Source organism: Lissotriton vulgaris, chromosome 2_2, assembly GCF_964263255.1.
Source record: "Lissotriton vulgaris chromosome 2_2, aLisVul1.2, whole genome shotgun sequence".
Taxonomy (NCBI): domain Eukaryota; kingdom Metazoa; phylum Chordata; class Amphibia; order Caudata; family Salamandridae; genus Lissotriton; species Lissotriton vulgaris.
The window spans coordinates 191,007,013-191,034,271 of record NC_141688.1 but is presented as its reverse complement, the minus strand read 5'-3'; the positions used below and the strand labels follow the sequence as shown (position 1 = coordinate 191,034,271).

At 46.9% G+C, this 27,259-nt stretch overlaps 1 protein-coding gene across 1 annotated transcript in view; it reads left to right on the top strand.

Moving 5' to 3' along the window:
• SLC6A5 (solute carrier family 6 member 5) overlaps positions 1-27,259 on the top strand; it is a 281,258-nt gene that overhangs the window by 28,829 nt on the left and 225,170 nt on the right. The window contains exon 4 of the mRNA XM_086959506.1: positions 26,321-26,452. Coding sequence (XP_086815632.1) covers positions 26,321-26,452 — 132 coding nt within the window. The remainder of the gene's footprint in view (positions 1-26,320; positions 26,453-27,259) is intronic.

The following is a 27,259-nucleotide window of genomic DNA, read 5'->3' as shown; positions in this document are numbered from 1 at the left end:
ATATCAGATTCTGGATAAGGATTAAAGGATCTGATGGGTCGAGAAGGAAGGGGCGTTATGGTAGGGGCTGGTGTTCGAATTTTGGGTGGTGGGATTCTGGGGATCGTCTGTGGGCTCTCAAGCGCTGGCCTAGTCGAAGAGCGATGGGGGATATCGAGAATGGGCATGTTGAAAGAAAGGTCAAGGGCTAGCTCTTCGGTGGCCATGATGAGTTTAGGTATGGCAGTTTTGAGAGTAAGCAGTTCATGGTTAATTGCCGTGAGTTTAGTGGCAGGAGCAGAGAGTGGCTCCTGGTTTGCATGAAGGGGATGAGGGAAGCTGCCTAATGGTGTATTCCCCCTCTGAGGTGTTGCCGCACAAGGCGAGTGGGTGATGTCTGCGGGGACAGGTGAGGGGAAGTTGATTGAGATCCTGTTGGAAATGCTAGTGGGAGAGGGAGTGGGGAAGTATCAGAGAGGTGGTCGGTGTGAGGAAGAGCGAGAGCACCATGAGAATATGTTACAGTCTGGTCAGGTCGTGGTACGACGGTGAGTTGGGGAGCCTGGTGTTGGAGAGGCTATGGCCAGAAGGGAGTTGATTGGGGGAGGAGAGGTCGTCCTCAGAATGTGGTGCGATAAGGAGGGATCAGAGACCTCCTGAGAGGGGGTACAGGAAAGAACATACCTGGGTTGAGTAGGGGATCTTTTAAAGAGAGCAAACCTGCCATCAAAGATGTTAAGGCTGTGATCGGTGGCCTGAATAAGAATCGTCCCATTGTTGTAGATGGCTATAGTGGCATTATCTCTAAAAATGGGGGACTGTGAGACCAAAAGTCGCAGACCATGAGGGAATTTTTTGGAATAGGTGATGTGGAGTAAATTGCAAAACATAGATCTCCATTGAGCTCTTCTGTTAGTGTAGAATATCAGGTCACTAGTAATAGTACCTTTTTTAGGGCAAAGGTAGGGGTCAGAGATAAGGGTTTCTGGATTGCCTTTGAGTAGTTTATGTTTTAGAGTTTTGGTCGCATTTTTGGGGAGGTTGTAAGGATAGTTGATTGTGTAGCTGTTAGATCCTGACTTTTCAAGTCTGGGGTCCATGTTGCGAAGTGAAGGAGTGGTCGTGGAGGAGGGAGCTTAGTGAACGTGAGAAGGCAGTGAGGAGGCTGAGCGCAGGAGCTAGTAAACATGGATTGGCATTGAGTTAGGAGTGCGCCGGAGTCATGCTCAGCCATGCATTGAGGCACCTATCAGGTCACACACTGAGTAGGATACATGACAATTAATTAAGGGGATAACAATAGTCCGAAATATCGAAATACCAGCAATAGGAATCATTGACTTTTGGTTTACTTGGCTCCCCTTTTGCTCAAGAACGCAGATGAAGAGAGAAGGACTATAGACTAAATTGCTGTCCGAAGCCCCTGATTTTCAGCTGATTACATTCAATGAGAGGCACTAGATGGGCAGAGGTGTGGGGGTTGATACACACTGGTAGCAGTATTCCATTGACACCGGAGGGGGACACCCTATTAGCAATAGGGGGCAGTAACCAGATGGATGCCCCAGCATCGGTAGCCGTTACAAGATGGCTGCCAATAGTATGTGACATAAAAAGGCCGAGGTTAATTTCAGAGGCATGAAATGTATTACGCTAATCTAGCAAGCAGTGTGCTGTGTTGTGTAGACAGCAAAACAAAACAGTACCGACCAGTCCAAAACTCCCATGATTACTCAAAGTTCGCAGTCACGCAAGGCAGAGTCAGGTCACAAATCAGGGCATCCGTGAACACTCCCGCTACCAGGCAAAGGGAGAGCCTTCTGCCTAACGGGCCGAAGCAAGGAGCTTAAATCGGAGCTACGAGCAGAGCTCTGCCCGCAACACGGGCTCACTTTGAATAGGAGGTCGACTCCGGGCACACGAGAAAGCAGATGACCAAAACAGAGAAGGCATCAGGAAGGGCCACGTTAAGCCCGAAATTTCCAAGAGGTCCGCGGCAGGATGGCGACCTGCAGTTTGCCCGGTTGAGGCTCTACTGGACGGGCGCAGTGCGTAGCAGGCGTAATCTGGGCTGATTCCTTCTCCGGAGGCCCGCTGTTCAAAAAGAGGCCGCAGGCCAGGATCGGTGCAGGCGCGACACGGGCTGATTGCTTCTCCGGAGGCCCGCTGTTGAAAAAGAGGCCTCAGTCCAGGATCAGTGCAGGATTGGTGCAGGCGCGACCCGGGCTGATTTCCTCTCCGGGGGCGCGCTGTTGAAGAGGTCGCAGGCTAGGGATCGGTGAGCTGCAGAGTGGCGCCCACTCCAATTGCAGCGCTCACAAGTTCTATCCACCGATCGTGCCCAACCACTCCAGCCCCGGATACAGGAAAGGGGAAACAGGTGGGGGGAGTTGACTCAAAATGAAGTGCCAGCCATTACAAAGGGGCCAAGTACTCACTGGAATTGTCTTCTCAGGGTAGCAGCCTCGAGGAACACCACAGAGGAGATGTAACCGTGCTGGTCCGAGTCCGCTGCAGAGAGGTACCGGCCAGAAACAAGTAAGGTGTAGCCACTAGTTCAGCAAAGTCATTTAATTGATTGTTATGGCACAGTAACTTAGCAGAGAGCAGCATGCTATATGGATTTTGCCAGTATTTGCCGAGCCCCCGCCCCTCACAGACACCTCTCTTCCATCCTGTGGCCGCCTCGTGGGTACCAGCCCCACTCTCCCCCGAGGCAACAGATCACAAAAAGAACATATTAAAACATATCTTTGGGTTAAGGGTCGTAACAAACCCAGCCGTATTTATTAAACAAGACAGACACATTAAAGCTTTGTGTATTTAAATACTCAGAAACCCCCATACCACTCTATACAATATTTACATCCCATATTTGGGTACAAATATTATCTATAATGTTTGTGTATGACTAACCTTAACAGAGACTCTAATACATAGCCATTCCTAATCCTAAACTAAAGATATAGAAATGTATATATACATTTGTTTCTGAGTATCCTGAATGTGCCTATGGGCATGGTCATGACTAAACCAACTATGTTCTATGTCTACCCCCCCTCCCCAAGAGTGATTTTTGCACAGGTGCCCACCTACTCAGAAGGTTACCTACCTATAGGGCACCTTCTACACCCTCAAATACCACGCCAAGGGGCTGTATAGTTTTCCTAACTGGGGGTCCATGCACGGGTTCAGGGATTGGCCCCACACCTGCACCCTCCAGTCGACCGGCCGTAAGCATCCCCTAGAGTTCCACGAGAGACCGCTGTCCCCAAGCTATCCCCATTATCAATGGGGATGCCTAATAAGGAACATAAATGGCCCCCAATCATGACCTTACCAAAGACAAAAGATACCATATATGTAAAACACGAAAATATGCAGACCTAAAAAAGAAAGTTGTTTGGATAACCCACAATTCAACAACCAACAGACAGAAATTATTAGCAACCTTGAAGAACAGAACATGAAATTATGCCCCTGAAACAAGAATCACCATTAATTGCACAGTCTGCTGCCTCGTGGGATGGTGGGTGGGCAAAAAACGAAAGGGGCATGCTTGAAAGTGACCCTATGTTATGTTATGTGATCTTTTATAGCGCATGGCTACCCCAGCGACGGGGCGTCCCAGCGCTTGCGGACATGCCAGATACTAGTATGGTAGACGAGGTGCTAGATGGATGCAAACAACCAGGTTTTTATGAGTTTTCGGAATTGCAGGTGATTTGAAGTGGCCCGAGCTTTAGGGGGATAGAATTCCAGAGCTTAGGGGCCAAATACCTGAAGGAGCGGCCACCGGCTCTGCTCCTCCGAATTCTGACAGTACAGGCAAGTGAGAGGTCGGCTGAGCGGAGTGCGCGCGTGCGAGTATAGAAAGAGCACAGTCCCTGCAGAGTTTGGGGACCAACATTATACAGGATTTTGTGGGTGAGGCAAAGGGTTTTAAATTGAATGCGCTGTTGTATAGGAAGCCAGTGTAGTCGACGGAGAAAGAGGGACGTGTGGCAGGTTTTGGGTAGAGCAAATAGAACGCGGGCGGCAGCGTTCTGTGCTCTTTGCAACCTATTTATTGCAGTCATGTTGGATCCTAGCATGAGGGCATTACAATAGTCCAGGTGAGATAGAACTAAAGCCTGGACTATAATCTGGCGAGTAGCAGGCAAAAACAAAAACAAAATGTTGTGCCAGGAGACCGGCAGGATGGTGCTGGCGATGGGCTTGAGAGGCGAGGAAAAGACTGTCCCGCCGCTCCAATGCCCCCTTTAAAGGGGCATAAAAAACCAGCAGGAACCATCTGCATCTGCTTTCTTTGCCACAGAAGTGCTTGAAACACTTCTGGGGCCCGCTGAAATTGACTAATCAATGGCTGCGGTCAGGACTGGTGCCGGCAGCGTTATCTGCCCTGTCACCAGCCCGCCCTGCTTTATGGCGGCATTGTTTGCCATTGAGAGCCCTGTGTACCCCTGAGAAGACCTCCCAGTATAAAGGAGGGCCTTTCGTAGTAGAGAGGTTCCGAGAAGCAGTCGCCTCACAGACCCACCACCAGGGTTTGAGTTGGGGTACCACGCAGGTGGACGGCGTCCCCCCACTTATTTTACCAGGGGGACACCATCCCCCCTGCCAAACAGCTGGACTTCACTCTTTGGCCTCTCTGGGAAGAGGAGCTCGGCACCCTTCGTGACGCCACTTCCTGTTATGACGTCACTTCCGGTGAGAGCGTCCCCCCACTTCTTTTTTCAGGACTTGTGCCCTGCCCACCACAGTCCCTTCTATTCTCCAAGTGATAGGGTGACTAAACGTCCCGGATTTCCCCGGACAGTACCGCGTTTCAGAGGACTGTCCCGGTGTCCTGAAACTTTTGTTAATTTCTAATACCTGCCCTAATTTTTCAGACAAAAGTCAAGTATTCTTTCACAGCCGAATTTTTCTGTATGCTGTCTGTGAGAAGTTGGCCTGATAGGTAGTGTTTCCAATTCTGGAACCACTGGTTATCAGTCCAAACAAACCCCAAAGATGTCAGGTTGTAAGTCAACCTTGTAGACAAGCTATCCTAGTGGTAGCATGGACTAAGCAGCCTTAAAGGCTTAACTTAAGAGGTCGTGTTAAGCGAGCTGTTTTACCACATACAATCCTGTAATCAAATGAAAGGACACCACACAAGTATATATTATAAAAATATATGTATTTATTTCTAAATTACTCCCCAGTACTCTTTATGAGGAAAGGGGCACAAGCGTTAAATCAAAAGCACTGTTACACATATAAAGTTGCACAATTATGGATGAGGGCGGGTGGCCACTCAGACCATATACTAAAAAAATGGTATAAGTAACACTTATCGAACAATGGTTAGGCCTAGGGCCTAGAGATTCGCTGGGAGCAGTCAGGACTAGCAATGATGAAGTCGGGAGTAGCCCACAGGAGACGGGTGCAGCACGGAAAGTGCGGCGCGCACCAATGCACTGTCAATGGTGCGTAAAAGTCAGTTAAAGTGAATTAAAAGATACTTCCGCTGAACCTAGGAACACAAAACTTTAGACACAGACCCTAGAGGTGTGTACCAGTGTATAGACACCGGCGTTGCAAAGTTACCTCACCCACAGGCCGTGGGTGCACAGGGTCGAAGTGGCGTCGGGTTCTGTCACGCAGGTTCTTGGTGCTTGAAGCTGTTGCAGCTGCAGGCGCTGTGAAGCAGAAGTGTCCGGTGCGATCCAAGGGTGGATCGAAGTGGTGAAGACCTGAAAGCAGAGGGGACAATGTTCAAAGTCACTGACCAGTGACCACCGTGGAACCCGATTGGAACCAGGCAAAGTCGGGTGCAAACAGGTGATCAGGGGTTGCTTCTCTCTGCAGCCACGTGGACACGAAGAGGTTAAGGACGTCCAGGAGTCGATCACGAGCTGTCCCTCGAAGGCTCTAGCTGATGGCGGTGTCGGCAACTCGATTGAAGCAAACAAGCCTTGGCTAATGCAAGCCACGGGGAAAGTGAAAAAGGCTTATTACTCGGACCAGCAAGGTCAGAGCGGGTACTCCTTTCTACAGGAGCGAGGGCAGGTCTGGAGCAACCAGACCCACAGTGTAAATCGTAGGTTTCGTCGCCAAGATGGCCGCTGACCACGTGACAAGCGGACGGGATGGCGAGTCGAGTGGCACAAAACAAAAGGGCCCCACGCAGATCGTGGAGATGCTGGAGGGCTGATCTTTGGTGCAAATGCTGCTCGGTTCTGGGGCTTCTTAAACCCCAAAGCACAGAGTCGAGGGTGCCTCGGGTGCTGCGCAGTCAGCGTCTCGGGGGTCTTTCAAGATGGCCGCTCCCACGTCTCTCGGTGCCTCCACGGGTCCCTTCTTTGCAGGGACTGTGGATCGGGCTGGGAGAAGTCTGGGAAGCTGTGTCTTGTTAGGCTCTGCACTCGGGCTCCGGCGGGAGGCGGCGGCAAAGCAGACGTCGAGGTGCTGGGTGATGCCTGTGTTCACAGGGTGGCCCCTCCTAGGCCACAAGGGAGATGCTCTTCAGTCTTCTATTCATCAGAAAGTCGAAGTCCAGTCGTCTTCTTAGTTTAAAGTTGATTTCAGGATGATCTGAGTTGCATTGGCACTGCTCCCCCTCTTATTCCAATCTGAGGGGTGGATCTCCTGCTAGGTCCCTCCCCTATGGGTGGGACCAGGAAGGGGGGTGGTTACACCCCCTTTCCTTTGTCCAGGTCTCACTGGAGCTGGGGCTGGGCTGCCCCAGAACCGGTTTGACAGGATTATGCAAGGGGAAGCCTTGTGCTCCCCAGGCACTGTCTGGTTTCATTCAAACCTCCCTGCTACAATCCACTATCTCCTGTCTGGGGTGGTGTCACACCTCCCTGTGACAGGAAATCCTTTGTCCAGGCCTCCTCTGCTGAGTTTCGGTCAGCAGCAGGAGGTCAGACATGTGTCTGTGGCAGAAGCATCCATTTTGTGGATCTGAGGCTCTTTTAAAAATCAACCGCGTTTTAGCAAAAGTAACATGTCGTCCCCTCTAGAGGGGTGGAATGCTACCCCCGTCGCCAGGACTGGCGAGGGGGTAGTATTCCAAATCGTATGACACCTTACACGACATGTTTTGATAAAGCCAAACCAAAGTTGACATATAACCGCGAGGATTATAATGCACTTAATAGTATATGGTTTGGCATTATCCCGGATCAGCTTAGGGAGTTGCTCCCGACAGCTGCAGACAGGCTCAGCTCATGCCAGAGCACCATCTCACATAAAACCACGCACTCTGCCTCCAGGATTGATGAGGCCTTCCATAGGAGTGGCTTACAGGCTATATATGTGTCCAGATATAGGTTTAGATATAGGTATACTATATCTAAGCAAGGGGTGATTACACCCACTTGCCCCAGCTGAGTGATCAGCCAGTTGTGTCAATTTAGATAGCCAGCCAGGGGTGGCAAAAGATATGCTGCAGCCCCTGGTAGGCCTTGGATGCACCTATGCCCTGGGCACCTATAGTGCTCTGTACAGGGGCTGATAAGGTGACCCAAGCCAATCTAGTTATGCACCTAGGGTACATGGAATCCATTTTACAGAGAGAGCAGATAGCCTGGGGCCCTGATTAGCAGGGAACCAGGCCAACTAAGTCGAAAACCAGCTAAACACAGGGCAAAAAATCTGGGGTAACCATAGTCAGGTAGCCACCTTCCTACATAACCCCCCCCCAAACGAAAGGAGATAAGGCTATCCTTGGCCAGGTAAGCCTTTATTGCCTGAGTGGCCATATAAGGAAGTACCTGCACTAGCATGGGTACCCCCTGTCTCATGGTCCACTAAGCAGTCCCTCACCCTAGGGGTATTAGAGGGTCTCCACCATAGGGAATCACTACCTTGGGTGTGTTTATGCAAAGTTAAAGGCTGGTTTGGATATGGAGTATTGAAGTGAGGCTCCACTATTTTTGGGCTCAACTTCCTCCAATTATCTTCCACCATGTGTGCCTTTCTTTCTTCAACTGAGTTGCACTGAGCTCTCAGGGTCAACCTCTGGCTACCTAAAGCTGGAGGCTGGGTCCCTCTGTTTGGCTTGCTGGAGGGACAGTTCAGGTTTGGGCCCTTTGGGTCCCAGGTTTGGCTGTGCCCAACAGAATCCATCCGGGGGAGGTCCCTAACTGTTTTTAAGGGGGCTCCCTCAGGAGTTTTTAAAGTCTTCACCTTACTAGGCCTACTAGTTTTGGTGCCCCTAATCTGTTGATGGGGGTGCTTTATTTGACAGGGGGCCCTCTGGGTCTCACTGTCCTTCTTGTCCTCTGCAGCCCTGGGCTGACTAAGGCAAGGTAGAGAGGGGCAGGGTACCTGCTCCAGACTGGATCCCACCTGAGAAGGGTCCACTGCCATCAGAGGCTCTGTCAGGCCAGGCCTAACAACCTCTGGGGCAGTTCCTTCATCAGGGGTAAGATCAGTTCCCTGAGGAGGCTGATCCTGTCCTACTGTCTGGTGAGGGGGAGATTTCTCTTCCTCCTCTATGCTCTCAGTTTGGGTGGAGTGATCCATCATTTCAGGCTTCACAACACACATATCTGTTTGAGTTTGGGCTGTGGCCATCACAGCCCCACCAACCTTCTCAGGAGGAGACTCAGTTTGGGTTTCTGCTGTTATCATAACAGCTTTGCTATTCTGTTTTGGAAGAGCTTCTGGTAAAGATGGGGCAGAGAGTTGCTCAGCCCTACCAACCTTTTCAGGAAGGACATCTTGAATTGGGGCCATAGCCAGTACAGCCCCACTAACCTTTCCATGGGAATTTACCATTCTAGAATGGATTTCCTGTTCAACCTCAGCCCAGGCTGAGATTTCCAAATCATTACCCAGTAGACAGTCTACAGGCAAGTTTGGTGACACTGCCACTCTCTTTGGGCCAATGACACCTCCCCAGCTGAGACTTACTACTGCCATGGGATGATTTGTTTGGATGCCATCAATGTTTGTTACCTGGTATGTGGCACCTGGTAAAAGTTGCTTAGAGGGGACTATACAGTCAGCCACCATAGTGATGCTAGCCCCTGTGTCTCTAAAAGCTTCAACTTTCAAACCATTGATGATAGGTTCTTGTCTATATTTGCTCAAGGTATTTGGGCAAACAGAGAAGTTGGCAAACCCCATGCCAGTCTCATAGACAAGATCATTTGGGGATGGGGACCTGGATAGGCCAGGGTCCCCTTGGGCTCCAAAAGTAAACCCACCCAGATTCCTGGGTGTGCTCCCACTTCCTGGGGGATTACTGCTGACAGTAACAGGAGGTGTTGGAGCTGGCTTTGGAGGTATGTTTTCTTTATTGCCATTCTTGGGACAACAGCTGTCTGTTTTGTAATGCCCAACCTGTTTACAGGCATGACAATAAGGCTTTTTCTCAGTTGATGAAGTGTCTTGGGACCCACCCCCCTTCTTGGAGTTTTGGGGCCCTGGGGAAGTCTTTTCTTTAATTTTATCCCCACCCTTATCTTGAGGCTTGGTAGACTCCTTCTTCTGGTTATTGTCCTGATTCTTAGGCCTAATCCTGGTTCTGACCCACTTATCTGCCCTCTTTCCCAATTCTTGGGGAGAGGTCAAATCTGAGTCCACCAGGTGCTGGTGTAAGAGCTGGTTCTGACAATTACTTAGGATCTGCTCCCTCATAATCAAATTATACAATCCTGTGAAGTCATGTACTTTGCTGCCATTTAGCCAACCCTCCAGAGCCTTAGTTGCACAATCAACAAAATCAGTCCAGTCCTGAGTCTGTGTCTTCTGGGTGTCTCTGAACTTTAACCTGTACTGTTCAGTGGTTAAGCCAAACCCATCTATTAGAACACTCTTCAGGACTTTGTAATTGCTGGCATCCTCATGTCTGACAGTGAGGAGCCTATCTCTCCCTTTCTCTGAAAAGGAGTACCATAAGATTGCTGCCCACTGTTCCTCAGGAACCTGCTGTACCATGCAGGCTCTCTCAAGAGCAGTCATCCATTTGTGGATGTCATCCCCTTCCTTGTAGGGGGGCACAATCTTTGTCAGGTTTCTACTATCATAGGACCTGGGTTTCTCTTTAGGAATTTTGCTGCCACCAGTGGCATCTAAGCCACTTATTTTCTGTTCCCTAGCCAAGGTAAGTTTAGCTTGAGCCAAGGTCAGTTTAGCTTGAGCCAGAGCTACCTCCTCCCTCTCTATCTGGAGTTGGACAGCCCTCATCCTGGCCCTATGCTCTTTTCTCTGGGAGGAAGTCATTCCTCTTTGAGATTCTCTTGAGGCACTAGAAAGATGAGAATCCCTTGATAGAGATCTCACCCTCCTGTTACCTGGGAGAATTTGGTTATGAGATCTGGAGTGGTGCTGGCCCTCTCCATTCTCATGTAGGTCCAAGTTGGCCTGGTTAAGCCTGGCAACCTGTACCTGGTTTCCCACCTGATCCTGATCTTCAGGCTCTTCTACATCAGAGCCTTCCTCTTCTTCTTCCTCCTCCACTACATCATCTTGAAGATCCTCATTCTCAGGGGAGTTTATCCCTTCCTCTGTTTCTAAGGGAGTCTGACTCACCTTGTCTAGGTCATCCTTTTCTAGGAGAGCTACTAGGGAAGGAATGGTAGGGCCTCTGCCCTTTTTTAGCCCCCTGGCTGTGCACAAGGCACTCAGGTCTTTGTGGCTAAGGTTGTCATATCTGGATGTTGTCCCTATAGGATCAACTATTACAGGAGCAGAGCCTGAAGCTCTACCTGTATCAGACATGACTGCTAGTGAGGTGTAAGTGGTGCACTTACCTACACTAAGTGGTTTCCTACTGTACCTTGCTAGTGAGTTGTAGTCAGGGTGTGCTAATCCCTTTAATCTACAACTACTAAGTTCAGTAGAACTTAATATGCTAAGCTTTTGATTTATATGTACCTAAGGTACTTGATGTGATCTTTCAATTTGATGTAAAGATTGCAATGGTAAAACAAACAGCAAGCTCAAATCCGCACCGCTGCACACCAATGTGAGAAGTTGGCCTGATAGGTAGTGTTTCCAATTCTGGAACCACTGGTTATCAGTCCAAACAAACCCCAAAGATGTCAGGTTGTAAGTCAACCTTGTAGACAAGCTATCCTAGTGGTAGCATGGACTAAGCAGCCTTAAAGGCTTAACTTAAGAGGTCGTGTTAAGCGAGCTGTTTTACCACATACAATCCTGTAATCAAATGAAAGGACACCACACAAGTATATATTATAAAAATATATGTATTTATTTCTAAATTACTCCCCAGTACTCTTTATGAGGAAAGGGGCACAAGCGTTAAATCAAAAGCACTGTTACACATATAAAGTTGCACAATTATGGATGAGGGCGGGTGGCCACTCAGACCATATACTAAAAAAATGGTATAAGTAACACTTATCGAACAATGGTTAGGCCTAGGGCCTAGAGATTCGCTGGGAGCAGTCAGGACTAGCAATGATGAAGTCGGGAGTAGCCCACAGGAGACGGGTGCAGCACGGAAAGTGCGGCGCGCACCAATGCACTGTCAATGGTGCGTAAAAGTCAGTTAAAGTGAATTAAAAGATACTTCCGCTGAACCTAGGAACACAAAACTTTAGACACAGACCCTAGAGGTGTGTACCAGTGTATAGACACCGGCGTTGCAAAGTTACCTCACCCACAGGCCGTGGGTGCACAGGGTCGAAGTGGCGTCGGGTTCTGTCACGCAGGTTCTTGGTGCTTGAAGCTGTTGCAGCTGCAGGCGCTGTGAAGCAGAAGTGTCCGGTGCGATCCAAGGGTGGATCGAAGTGGTGAAGACCTGAAAGCAGAGGGGACAATGTTCAAAGTCACTGACCAGTGACCACCGTGGAACCCGATTGGAACCAGGCAAAGTCGGGTGCAAACAGGTGATCAGGGGTTGCTTCTCTCTGCAGCCACGTGGACACGAAGAGGTTAAGGACGTCCAGGAGTCGATCACGAGCTGTCCCTCGAAGGCTCTAGCTGATGGCGGTGTCGGCAACTCGATTGAAGCAAACAAGCCTTGGCTAATGCAAGCCACGGGGAAAGTGAAAAAGGCTTATTACTCGGACCAGCAAGGTCAGAGCGGGTACTCCTTTCTACAGGAGCGAGGGCAGGTCTGGAGCAACCAGACCCACAGTGTAAATCGTAGGTTTCGTCGCCAAGATGGCCGCTGACCACGTGACAAGCGGACGGGATGGCGAGTCGAGTGGCACAAAACAAAAGGGCCCCACGCAGATCGTGGAGATGCTGGAGGGCTGATCTTTGGTGCAAATGCTGCTCGGTTCTGGGGCTTCTTAAACCCCAAAGCACAGAGTCGAGGGTGCCTCGGGTGCTGCGCAGTCAGCGTCTCGGGGGTCTTTCAAGATGGCCGCTCCCACGTCTCTCGGTGCCTCCACGGGTCCCTTCTTTGCAGGGACTGTGGATCGGGCTGGGAGAAGTCTGGGAAGCTGTGTCTTGTTAGGCTCTGCACTCGGGCTCCGGCGGGAGGCGGCGGCAAAGCAGACGTCGAGGTGCTGGGTGATGCCTGTGTTCACAGGGTGGCCCCTCCTAGGCCACAAGGGAGATGCTCTTCAGTCTTCTATTCATCAGAAAGTCGAAGTCCAGTCGTCTTCTTAGTTTAAAGTTGATTTCAGGATGATCTGAGTTGCATTGGCACTGCTCCCCCTCTTATTCCAATCTGAGGGGTGGATCTCCTGCTAGGTCCCTCCCCTATGGGTGGGACCAGGAAGGGGGGTGGTTACACCCCCTTTCCTTTGTCCAGGTCTCACTGGAGCTGGGGCTGGGCTGCCCCAGAACCGGTTTGACAGGATTATGCAAGGGGAAGCCTTGTGCTCCCCAGGCACTGTCTGGTTTCATTCAAACCTCCCTGCTACAATCCACTATCTCCTGTCTGGGGTGGTGTCACACCTCCCTGTGACAGGAAATCCTTTGTCCAGGCCTCCTCTGCTGAGTTTCGGTCAGCAGCAGGAGGTCAGACATGTGTCTGTGGCAGAAGCATCCATTTTGTGGATCTGAGGCTCTTTTAAAAATCAACCGCGTTTTAGCAAAAGTAACATGTCGTCCCCTCTAGAGGGGTGGAATGCTACCCCCGTCGCCAGGACTGGCGAGGGGGTAGTATTCCAAATCGTATGACACCTTACACGACATGTTTTGATAAAGCCAAACCAAAGTTGACATATAACCGCGAGGATTATAATGCACTTAATAGTATATGGTTTGGCATTATCCCGGATCAGCTTAGGGAGTTGCTCCCGACAGCTGCAGACAGGCTCAGCTCATGCCAGAGCACCATCTCACATAAAACCACGCACTCTGCCTCCAGGATTGATGAGGCCTTCCATAGGAGTGGCTTACAGGCTATATATGTGTCCAGATATAGGTTTAGATATAGGTATACTATATCTAAGCAAGGGGTGATTACACCCACTTGCCCCAGCTGAGTGATCAGCCAGTTGTGTCAATTTAGATAGCCAGCCAGGGGTGGCAAAAGATATGCTGCAGCCCCTGGTAGGCCTTGGATGCACCTATGCCCTGGGCACCTATAGTGCTCTGTACAGGGGCTGATAAGGTGACCCAAGCCAATCTAGTTATGCACCTAGGGTACATGGAATCCATTTTACAGAGAGAGCAGATAGCCTGGGGCCCTGATTAGCAGGGAACCAGGCCAACTAAGTCGAAAACCAGCTAAACACAGGGCAAAAAATCTGGGGTAACCATAGTCAGGTAGCCACCTTCCTACACTGTCATTTCAGGCGCCTCTGAGGTATGGCATAACGTATTTGTTTCTACCAGGCATCACAGGAGTAGGTACCTGTCTGCCTGCTCCCAGCAAAGACAGGGAGGGGGCAGGGGGCTGTAAGGTCGAGGTCCTACGATTGAAAAGGCTATATAAACAAATATATATAAACAAAGCCTTGTAAATTTTGGTGTGTATATACACATTTACAAGATGTACAGGTCTAGCGAACGCTTGGCACGCACAAAGACACTTTCTTAACATTTTTATTTTGATGTTATGCAAAAATTGGGACAGGTCAGATATTGAGTTAAGACTGAAGTCTTTAGTCCTATCATGCCTGGCCTCTCCCGGTTTATGCTTCCCAATTCTGGTCACCCTAAGAAGGGAGGGCGCACTGCACAACCACCAGGACATCTGCCAATCTCAGCACCCCTAAAGAAAATAAGAGAGGCCCATTGAGCAAAAAAGCAGCTTGCATTAATTAAGGAAACTGACCATTCTTCCTTGGCAGAAACGTGCCGTTTAAAATGTTGGGGAAAGGCACGGTAAGTGTTTCCAAATTGCTGTTAAAGTAGTATTTAGGAAATGTTTAAATTAGTTGCATACCTAAAACGCGTAAGAATCGTCAACCTAACAGAAACGGCAGTAAACCATTGTCCACCGTGCGTCTATTGTGTTGTACAAACTGCATAAGCAGGCTTCTTACAAGGCACGTGATCACGCATTACGGATGTGGGTGCAATGCAGCTCACTGGTGCGCTTCCGCTTGGAGGCTGGGAACGCGCATGCGCCCTTCGGCAGTCGGACGCGATGGCCTTTCCAGGCGCATGCGTGTGTGAGCGGTGCGGTCTCTGGAGTTAACCCCGCCGTGCAAACACGTAGAAATACGACAGAGGTTAGAATTTGGCACACGTGAGAAGGAATTCTCCTTTAAAAACATTGCTGGAAACCTGAGCCTCATTTTCCACGAGTTTTTATAACACAGACATTTCGTAATGAACAGTGGGGGTCAAACCCGAGTATTTAAAACTCGACAGATTGACGCGTCTGAACTTGGGATTTATAAGATGCCCTCTCGAAGACAAGTGCAGGCACTGTCCTCCCGCGTCAAATGTATTTGACGTCTTTCTGGCGCCGCAATCCGACGTAGAGTCGCAGCGAGGTATCTTCACAGTGTCATAGAACGTGTATAACTATGACGCATTCCTTAGTAACTTACTGTACTAAATACGTTATGCAAATTGTTTCTAAGCTAGTTCTATAATTGGCCCATGTATAATAATGTTTCTTAGTCCCACTTGTGCAAAGGTTAACACTTTAAGTGGTTTAGATAGCGCCACGTGTTTGCGTGAAAGCTTCACAGCGATTAAGAATACATTATTTCCATAGACCCCTCACCATGCACTCGTGTGGTTGGTGGAAAAACACAATATTAAACTGTGTTCGTGAACTTGTTGTTTGTATATAGCGCCTCGCGCCGACACTGGGCTTCGCATGAAACTTGATTATGTTAAGTAGAATGACAGTAGTTAATACAGCAGGCGCGGCAGGTCTGGTCCGAACGAGTCTTGTATGCGCACACAGCGTGAAAGAGACGACTTTAGCTGCACAGGGCAGGTGACGGGGCAGAATCCTCCCAGATTAACTGCCCTGAATACCGAGCACCAGTCCACACCCTGGCCCAGTGCTCCGAGCATGGAAAGGCCCCGCGCCTGCCTCAATGCATCAGACGCCACATACCACCCCAGAGTAACTACCCCCACGGGCCCCACCCCTTAATGCCGAACATCCATTCACATCCGAGCCCAGCGCTCCGAGCAGGGCAGGGTCCGCCTTACATCTAATTCATGCCATAGGTTAGGCGCCATGATTCATGCAACCACTCAACGCGCCCCTCCCCTCGCCCTAATAGATCCAGACGACCACATCTGCAATTCAAAGTTCCCCAAAGTGAGAGAGGATGAAATGAGCGCCCTCGTTTAATGCCGTGGAATGGGCGGCCATTAAATGTCTCCGAGTCCTCGCCTCCCCGGAGCCCCGGCTGTGAAAAGATATCAGGCAGCGAGCGCATCGAAGCCAGGCGGATGAGAGGCAATCACCGCTAGCAGGAAATCCATAAAGCACCGTGGCCTCTGACCGGGAAATATTTATTAAAATGCATTAACATATTCTGTAGAATACAGCGCCACCATGTTACAACGCGCGTTATTCTGTGGTTCTCGAAAATACCGCGCGTCCCATCTCACTAGAATGCAACGCTTCCGTGTTACATCGCACTAGATTACAGGCCTTTCGTGTTACATCGCAGTCGGCTTCAGTGTTATTTCCCATCTCACTAGATTGCAGCGCTTCCGTGTTACAACGCCCTAGATTACATGCTTTCGTGTTACATCGCACTAGGCTTCCGTGTTATTTCCCATCTCACTAGAATGCAGCTCTTCCGTGTTACATCGCACTAGATTCCATGCTTTCATGTTACATCGCACTAAGCTTCCGTGTTATTTCCCATGTCACTAGAGTGCAGCGCTTACGTGTTACATCGCACTAGATTACATGCTTTCATGTTACATCTCACTAAACTTCCGTGTTATTTCCCATGTCACTAGAGTGCAGCGCTTACGTGTTACATCGCACTAGATTACAGGCCTTTCGTGTTACATCGCAGTCGGCTTCCGTGTTATTTCCCATCTCACTAGAGTGCAGCGCTTCCGTGTTACAACGCTCTAGATTACATGCTTTCGTGTTACATCGCACTAGGCTTCCTTGTTATTTCCCATCTCACTAGAGTGCAGCTCTTCCGTGTTACATCGCACTAGATTACATGCTTTCATGTTACATCGCACTAAGCTTCCGTGTTATTTCCCTTCTCACTAGAGTGCAGCGCTTCCGTGTTACATTGCACTATATTACAGGCCTTTCGTGTTACATCGCACTCGGCTTCCGTGTTATTTCCCATCTCACTAGAGTGCAGCGCTTCCGTGTTACAACGCACTAGGCTTCCGCGTTTCATCACACTTTATTCTGCATCGCTGTAAAAAAAGAATACGGAACCTCCGTGTTAAATCCTACGTTATTCTACACTTCCGAGGAGTCCAGCGCATACACAGTACATTACACGTTATTTTACAAGTATGTAGAATGTGGCGCTTCAATGGTACTGTAGTCCTGCAGAATACAACCCATTACATCGCACTTTATTCAGTATTTCTATAGAACAAGGCGCTCCCCGTATTGCATCGCGCTGTATTCTACTATTATGTAGAATACAGCGCTTCCATATTACATCACGCGCTAGACTGTAGTTCCGGAGAATACCGCGCTTTCGTGTTACATCGCGTTAGAATATAGCGCTTCCATGGCACATCGCACGTTCCATGGCACATCGCACGTTACTCTGTGGTTATATAGAATATAGCGCTTCCATGGCACATCGCACGTTACTCTGTGGTTATATAGAATATAGCGCTTCCATGGCATATTGCACGTTATTCTGTGGTTCTATAGAATATAGCGCTTCCATGGCAGAACGCACGTTACTCTGTGGTTCTATAGAATATAGCGCTTCCCTGGCATATTGTACGTTATTCTGTGGTTCTATAGAATACAGCACACCCGTATTACAACGCACTTTTTTTCTGCAGTACTGGGCAGTACAGCGCTTTCTTATTACATCGCACGTTATTCCATAGGTAATATTCTTTATATTATTCGAATAACGAATAATATATCACTGCTACCTCTCATTCATTCCACTATTGTTACTGCTACAAATTATAGCAACAATAAAAGCAATATTGTTACTTTTTTATATTGCACAATCTTATTGATAATAACAGGATATTATTAATACGTTTTATGTCATCCACATATGTAACACTATAACAGTGCTCTTCTTAATTAAATGACAGTAATAATATTAGGTACAATATAGCGCTTCGATATTATATCACACGCTATGCACGCCCACAGCACATATTAATTTCATATTTTCCACATTAAAATGTGTAGATGTGTGACAGTAGCAATCTCTTTTCACAGACACATGATAATAAAATGAATGATAGCAACAATAATACCCATGATGGGAATCTTAATAACAGCCATATTTATTAACATAACATTATAATAATGCCATTGGTGCAGCATTACTATATCACTGTTATGACGATTAATATTATTTTAGTTATTTTGTCGCTACGTTTAAAAGCCGAAAGTACTGGCACTGACATTTATTTCTTATTGTAAATATCGCATCTTGACATTTTCATATTTTAAAGATATGAGAGGTTATTCTGAAAAATAACTCGATTGATTTTTTTTTTAATTATAAGACGGTTGCGATTTAAAAAATAAGACAGAGGGAGGGTTTTCGTGAATGAGCTGCTTTTAATATTTATTTCTATGGTAGTAATAATCAAAGCAATTTGTAAAGATCTTTTAAGAATTAACAAGGTGTCCATCAACAGCTGCCGGTTCTAACGCGTCACAGTATATGGTACCGTGAACCCTTAAGACAGGCCACCGGCCACGGCAGGAGTCCCGCTAGCTATGTCGACCAAGGAATATTGATTTACCGAGGATTTACTTAAATAAAGTACTTCGTATATTTAATAGTTTCATAAATAATCGTGTCAGGAAGGCGAGGTGAACACAGCTGGCAGATGACGAGCGAACACAACAGACAGAGGGCAGATTAACACATCAGGCATATAACAGGTAAACACAACAGGCAGCACAACAGAAAGACGGAAGTTGAGCACAACAGGTAGAGGGCAGATAAAAATAATAGGCAGAGGACATGTGAACACACCAGGAAGAGGAAAGGTGAACACAACAGGAAGTGGACCAATGAACGCAACAGGCAATAGACTAGTGAACATTACAGGAACAGGACAGATGAACGCAACAGGCACAGGATAGATGAACACAACTGACAGAGGAGATGTGAACACAACAGGCACAGCACAGGTAAACACAATTGGCAGATGACAGGTAAGAACAACAGGCAAGGGACAAGGGAACACAACAGACACAGGAGAAATGATCACAACAGGCACAGGACAGGTGAACACAACAGGCAGGCGACAAGGGAAAACAACAGGCACAGGACTGATGAGCACAATAGGCACCTGCAAGCAAACAACACCTCTATGCGTCAGTAATTGCAAACTATACCTCTATGCAGCATTGTTCGAGACCTACACCTCATTGCAAGAGAGCTAACAAGCTACACCCATCTGAAGCAGTGCTAGCACACTACACCTCTATGCAGTAGTGCTTACAAACTACACCTCTCTGCGGCTGTGCTTTCAAATTACACCTGTCTCTGCGGCAGTGCTTTCAAATTACACCTCTCTCCGCGGCAGTGCTTTCAAATTACACCTGTCTCTGCGGCAGTGCTCTCAAATTACACCTCTCTCTGCGGCATTGCTTTCAAATAACACCTGTCTGCGGCAGTGCTTTCAAATTACACCTCTCTCTGCGGCAGTGCTTTCAAATTACACCTCTCTCTGCGGCAGTGCTTTCAAATTACACCTCTCTCTGCGGCAGTGCTTTCAAATTACACCTGTCTGCGGCAGTGCTTTCAAATTACACCTCTCTCTGCGGCAGTGCTTTCAAATTACACCTCTCTCTGCGGCAGTGCTTTCAAATTACACCTCTCTCTACGGCAGTGCTTTCAAATTACACCTGTCTCTGCAGCAGTGCTATCAAATTACACCTGTCTCTGCGGCAGTGCTTTCAAATTACACCTCTCTCTGCGGCAGTGCTTTCAAATTACACCTCTCTCTGCGGCAGTGCTTTCAAATTACACCTCTCTCTGCGGCAGTGCTTTCAAATTACACCTGTCTCTGTAGCAGTGCTATCAAATTACACCTGTCTCTGCGGCAGTGCTTTCAAATTACACCTCTCTCTGCGGCAGTGCTTTCAAATTACACCTCTCTCTGCGGCAGTGCTTTCAAATTACACCTCTCTCTGCGGCAGTGCTTTCAAATTACACCTGTCTCTATAGCAGTGCTATCAAATTACACCTCTCTCTGCGGCAGTGCTTTCAAATTACACCTCTCTCTGCGGCAGTGCTTTCAAATTACACCTCTCTCTGCGGCAGTGCTTTCAAATTACACCTGTCTCTGCAGCAGTGCTATCAAATTACACCTCTCTCTGCGGCAGTGCTTTCAAATTACACCTCTCTCTGCGGCAGTGCTTTCAAATTACACCTCTCTCTGCGGCAGTGCTTTCAAATTACACCTCTCTCTGCGGCAGTGCTTTCAAATTACACCTCTCTCTGCGGCAGTGTTAGCAAACTACACCTGTCTGTAGCAGTGCACCCAAATTACACTTGTGTTGTGAAGCTCCTCAGGACTCCTCTCCGACCTTGTTCCATATCTGTCTGACTTCTTTGGTGCGCGTTGTCAGGACATGGGATTTTCAGATCCTTACGTATGCTGACGACACCCAGCTGATGAGTTCCATCGATGATAAGTATACTGAGACGCAGGGGATCTTGGTCCATTGCCACTCCGAAGCAACAGGGTGGCGGCAGGCACATTGTTCAAAACGAAGCAGAAATCCTGCATTTTGGTGGGACCTCAAGGTCTGGCATGACTCTTGGTGGCCTTTGCTGTTGGGTCCACTCCCAGGCCTGAAATGGTGGCAAGGAACTTGGGTTTTGTGATTTCATTGCAAGAACAAGTCAATAGTGTGTGCAGGACCGACTCTGATTTACGCATGCCCTGCTGATTACTTCGGTGGATTCTAGTGACCTGGCAAAGGAATATTGTTCGAGCTTTGATCATGATTAGGTAAGAATATGGGAATGGGTTATATGTGGCCATGGCGGATTATGTGTTCACGCTTCTCCAGGCTATTCAGAAGGCGTTGCAAGAGGAATCTATGACTGGCCAAGCAGGAGCTCTGCCTCAGCCTCTCTCAATCATCTTCACCCGCTCCTAGTCCTCGAGAGGGTAACCATTGAGCTGGTGTGTCTCGCGCATCCAGAACTTCATGACATGGATCCACAGTCACATTTTATAAGCCAACGTGAGAGCTGCGTTCAGCTAATCAGGCTCTGATATGCTGTAGACGAACCAAGAAATCCAGAAAAGGTGGTCGCTCTTTTAGTTTTTTAGCAGCTGCTCACTGGGATAATCTCACCGGGAATCTACGTGGGACTCCGGATTTGTTCGTCTGTCACAGAATGTTGAAGACTTGGCTGATTGCACTCCTAAATCTTGGGTGGAACTGGGTGAGCATAGGTCTAGCGCCAGGATAATCCGTTGGGGATGAGGGTGCACTTTATAAATACCATAAATAAATAAATAAATAAATATATAAATAAACAAACACCTCTCTGCCAAAATGCTACCGTATGCTCTTTACAACAGCAATGCTGCCAACATACAGCTCCCTGCAGCAGTGCCACCAAAATACATCTCTCTCAAACAAGGCTGGCGAAATACACATCCTGCGGCACTGCTACAGCACACGACCCTCGGCAGCAGTGCAACAAGGTACCCCCTTTTGTAGAATTGATGCCAAAACACACACCTTAACAGCAGCAGCATAAGAACACCTGTATGAAACAAGGATACAAAAAAACTGCTCTCAGCAACAGTTGCCCAAAAACATCTCTCTGAAACAAGATTATCGAATCTTGGGGCATATTACCAAGGGCCATTATCGCCGCTTTAGCGGGACTTTTTCCCGCTACAGCGGCGATAATTTTATAGCCCTATTACCTAGCTGTCGCTAACACCAGTTAGCGACAGCTAGTAGGAGATAGCGACCATCTTGGGCCCCACTTTGCATGTCAGTGATATTTATCACTAATGACATGCAAAGTGGGCGTGCCAAGATGTTAGCGACTGAAAACAGTCGCTAATATCGCTATCTCCTATTACCAACAATGGCTTAGTTTTGGAAATATTCGCACTAAGCGCGAATATCTCCAAAAGCTAACGCCTGCCCTGACCAATGCTTAGCCATGTTATCTAATAAGTGGTGAATAACATGGCTAGGAGCATTGTCACGGTAATGCCTGAATATCGCTGTATTGACAGCAATATTCACGCATTTCGCCCGTTTTTTATCACTTCTGAGATAAACCTTGATTATAGCAAGGTATGTCAGCGATAAAAACAGGTGAAGGGCGGCGATAGGAATATTCCCGGTAAGCCAACATAGTGATAAGTATCGCTAGTTGTTGGTAATATGCTCCCTTGTTTCTCTGTAACAATGCTAGCAGAATACAGCTCGCAGCAGCAGCCCTATAACATACAGCTCCCTGAAGCAAGGGAACCTAAATACTCAGCAGTGACGATACAAAAATACACATCTCTGCAACAAGGGACCTAAATACACCTCTCAGCAGTAGTGCTAGAAAAATACACCTTTCTGAAACAAGGGACCTAAATACACCTCTCCGTAGTAGTGCTAGGAAAATACACCTTTCTGAAACAAGGGACCTAAATACACCTCTCAGCAGTAGTGCTAGGAAAATACACCTTTCTGAAACAAGGGACCTAAATACACCTCTCAGCAGTGGTGCTAGGAAAATACACCTCTCTGAAACGAGGGAACCTAAATACACCTCTTAGCTATAGTGCAAGAAAAATACACCTCTCTCTAACAAGGGAACCTAAATACACCTCTCAGCAGTGGTGCTAGGAAAATACACCTCTCTAAAACAAGGGAATCTAAATACACCTCTCAGCTACGGTGCAAGAAAAATACACCTCTCTGAAACAAGTGAACCTAAATACACCTCTCAGTAGTGGTGCCACAAAAATACACCTCTCTGAAACAAGAGAACTTAAATAGACCTCTAAGCAGTGGTGCTACAAAAATACACTTCTCTGAAATAAGGGACATAAATACAATTTTCAGCAGTGGTGCTACAAAAATAACTCTTTCTTAAACAAGCAAAATTAAACACACCTCTCAGCAGTGTTACTACAAAAATGCACCCATCTGAAACAATTGAACCTAACTGTACCTCTCAGCAGTGGTGCTACATATTTGCACATCTCTGGCACAAGGGAACCAAAATACACCTCTCAGCAGTGCTCCTGCAAAAATACACCTCTATTGAAATAAGGCACATCTTTGCAGCATTGCAACTCCTCTCTTCAGCAGAGCTACAAAATAATTGTTTCTGTAGCCGTGCTTGAAAATACACTTCTCTGTAGCAGTTCCACCCAAATACACCACCAAGTAGTAGTGCTAGTAAATTACACATATCTGAAACAAGGCTTGCAAAACACATGTCTGCAGAAGTAACATTGGTCTCCTTCAAGCATGCTGCCTGAAATGCATAGAACCTTATGCGCAGAGACGTGTCAGCACCAGGGCAACTCATGATTGGGCAGCGGGAGAAGTCAGGCCCACAGCGGTTAAAGATGGCCTCTGGTGGAGATTATAAACTCTTAAACCCCCACCCCACAATGCATCTTGCTTCCACCTAGCAACTTCCGCTGGAAGTGATAACAACTGAGACACTAATCGTGCAACACTTCTAAAAACAAAGGGGAGATTTACTAAGATTTTGCGGTATGTTTGCGCCACAAATCGACGCAAAACCTTTTTTCCCCATTTACTTTCCAGTGCTAATTTTGTTTAGGGCTGAAAATAATGGAAAAGCAATGCAAAACACTGCATAGGGCTGCTTCGCATTACTTTGTGCCATGGGGGGCGTACCAAGGGAGGAGCATGGCTGTTCCCATACAACCACCAAAGGCTTCTGATGCCAAACCCAATAAACAAATAGTAATAGATTGAGTTTAGCATCAGAAAACTTCACCCTTTTAAAGTAGGTGCACGGAAGGAGAAATGCTTTAATTTTTCATTCATTTTCCGACTTTGCATGCGTGCTGCACTGTTTAGCACCTATACAATGTGGGATAAACTTTGACTTGTATCTGGACATCGTTTTTTGTACAGGAAGGGTACCCTTCCTGTGCAAAACCTATGCTAGACTAATGCACATAACCTAGATCTAGGTGTATGCGTGGCGCACAGCAGCTGTAATCAGCGCTGGTACAAGGGAAAGAGGAGGAGAGAGCCATATCTCTGAAGATATGGCGCTTTCCTGCTCCCCCCTGTCATGCAGCGTAACCTCACAGGGGTTGCGCTGTGCAAATGTTTTGTAAATGTTCCCCAAAACGCACCACTGACGTTAACATTACTTGTGTATTTGTAAAGTGCATATTCACACGTGAGCATCTTGGCTCTGAATAACAGATGTTTATTGTTGCCCAACTCAATGGTTCTCCTTTAATCCACCTCAGGATGAAAGGATGAGTGAACCTGTCAGGATTTGTACCTGTGAATATGAGGTCAAACACAGGTCCCTCCAGTGGACGCTTTGTCAGCTCAGGCCACCAGACACATTTGCCCGACTTCGCCATTGACTTCCCCTAAGAGTGTGGCGCTCCATGATAGAGGGGCTACTTTTCCAATGTTTAGGCAGCAGTGCTACTAAGATACACACCCATGAGCAGTGCTAAGATACTACACCTTGCTGCAGCATTTTTACAAACATTCCCTCACTACAGCAAGGATACCAACTCACCTCAGATGTGTGAAAAGGGGCGCGGGGGACATTTTTGTACAATTGCACCACTGTTAAGATCGCAAATACTGTTAAAAATAACACATCCAGCAAGAAATATGTAATACTAAAGGAAAAACTATGATGTTATTTATACCAGCGATAAATATCAATGTAATTATCATCAATTTTATAAATAAACAAAACACAATACCACGTAAAGTAGATTTGTCTCTAGCAAAAATAGTACACACGTTCACAAGCAGGAAAATATCAAATAATAACAAAAAATGATGCCAACTACAAAACAAATAACAGTCAAAAACACAACTGCAACCACAACAATAATGACAACAACAATGATATTTAATGCATAGTATGAATCAAAAGTTGCAAAGAGGCAATAGGGGTTTATAGTACCTCAAAAGCATCTGTTGGCAAGGTAATACTCCATCAAGGGTTATTAAGGTATTCTTTTACAGCAATGGTTTTTAACCCATTAGAGTACCTTCTTATGAACAATTCTTCATTACTCAAACTAGCACGATTTAAACTTCTGACCCTCACTTTCAAGGCATGACATAACACTGACCCATCATACCTCGACAATTGCATCTGCTTTCACAAACCCACCAGACACTGCTGCTTGTACAAACTCCTGTTATCACACAGACCACACATATGGAAAACCCAATCAGGCATTCAAGCCTTCTACTACATCACTCGTAAAGCGTGGAATGACCCGGTGCTACACATACGAGTCTCCTCCTCACTTCTTGAATTCTGTGTAAAGCTCACCTGACTTTTCAAGTAGTTGCACCCGACAAAAGGTCTGGCAAGATTCACCCATGCTGCACGCCAGGATACCCTTCAGGATGATAGTGTGAAGTGGTCAATAGGGACTTTGTCAACACCTTTAAGTTAGAATGAGCCCAGTAGCCAAGATGCTGTTTTTGCGCACATTACTACATGCCTTCATTTTTGCACGACTCTGTTTGTGCCTTTCACGTGAGAACTCTCTGCTGTGCTTCTTCTCTGCCTGTTCCTGGAGTTTAGTCTGAACATTGTGAGCAAGGTCGATAAACATTGCCCTTTGCTATTCTGTTATGGTCAGGCACTAGCACCTAGACAAAACATACCAATGCAGCTGTCTGTGCTGGAGACTCATACTTTGATATTATGGGGATGCATGCTTAGGAAACAGACACTTGGAGAGGGAGCTTTCCAGGGAGAAGAACAACACGCACCTGTGATGTAGAAATATGATCTATGGCCTGTGGTATGGGGTCTGTTGACAAAGCGCAGAGATCTTATATTATATAATAATACTTCTTGCCAAGGGGAGGGAGCATAGGCACTGTAGACCTTTCCCCAGAGTCTTTGTATAATGACATCTCCCTTCATGATATATGGCCTTACCGCAATGCTAACAATATTGGTGTAATGCATCTTCATGCTTGTTGTGGCACGTACACTGCATTTTAGAGCACGTTAGTTAAAATAAACATTTTAAACGATTTTCATGTCTCTGTCAGATCTTATTGTGGACAAGTACGAGAGTGTGAGCAAAAAGGTGGGTCTTATTACCGCGATTCTTGAGAGATCCGACAGTGTTGTGTTCTGGGGTGTCTAATGATTGTTTTCTCCCTTTGTGAGTAGGAGAGTGAGTGAGACACTATAGCTAGTCAGTCCTGGGAACGTGGGCACTAAGGTGGTAGGAAGGCTTAGCCCCTAAACACAGAGGTCCCAAAATCCTGCTCATAGTTCTGTTTGTGTGCAGAATCCCTGCAACAATAGTGTGACTACAAATCTGCACAACATCACAAGACACCACCTTGTAACTAGTAACATAAACAGCACCTGTGCAGGTGCAAGTTTTCCACAATACTTTGCGGTTACACTGTTTGTTACTGCCAAAAAGCAATGTATGTAATACAACCCCTGAGTTCTCTATCACACTCGGAGTCACACACAACATATTGAAAGCGACAAGATGCACTTTTTCACCTCCTGTGTAGAATCTAAATATACCTCTAATCTGCCTTGGGCTACAGGAACCTTGTTCATGTACGGAACCTTTCTCTCTGCAGGTGCGTTCCTCATCCCTTACCTGACGATGCTGGCTGTTGCAGGGGTCCCCATCTTTTTCCTAGAAGTGTCGCTTGGACAGTTTGCCAGCCAAGGGCCTATCTCGGTTTGGAAAGCCATCCCTGCCTTGCAAGGTGAGCAGAACGTCGTCTGTTGTTGTTCACTTTTTACTGGCCCTCTGCTCCCCTATGCCTGTGTCCACAGTACTTCTATTTGTTGCTATTATTACTAACATTATTATTGTTATTATTATAACTCAGACCGATTCAAAACTGTGTTATGTTCCAGCATTAAGGTCTAGAAAAAAACAAGTATTATTTTATAATTAGTATATTAACACTATAATAATCAATAATGTAATAATGATTATGAATATTTTATAACGCCACTTGTTTTTTTATAGCCCTAAATACTGAAACATAGCAAGCACTGCTTTGAATCAGTGTAAGTGCCAGAGTCACTGTATTGGTATACCATTTTTCAGCCTTAGAATGATAAAAGCATGAGTTCACCCTGCAGGGATTGAAGTCAGTGATTCACAGTTGCCTTATACTGCAGTTGCAGGCGGTAGGTCTGCTTCCACTGATCTGCCTTTCAGTCCTGAATAAAATATTTTAGAAAATGTACTACAGTTCACAAAGCAAATTATTGTTTTCTGAATACGGTGAATCGATGAGATAAATAATTTAATGTGAGATAATTCTGTGCACTATTAACTAGTAAAAAAAGTCCTTCATTCACTACAGGGAGAGCACTCTGTAGGAGGTGGAATGATGCAACAAAGAGCCAATAGTATACAATGAGAAGACCATTCTCTTATGGGAAGCAGTTAAGCACACTCCATGTATTTGTAAAAGATTTGATAAGAATAAGTCAATAAGTCATGCTGGCACCTGCACTGCCAAGCCAAATCTAAAAAGCATATTACAGAGTCATGCATT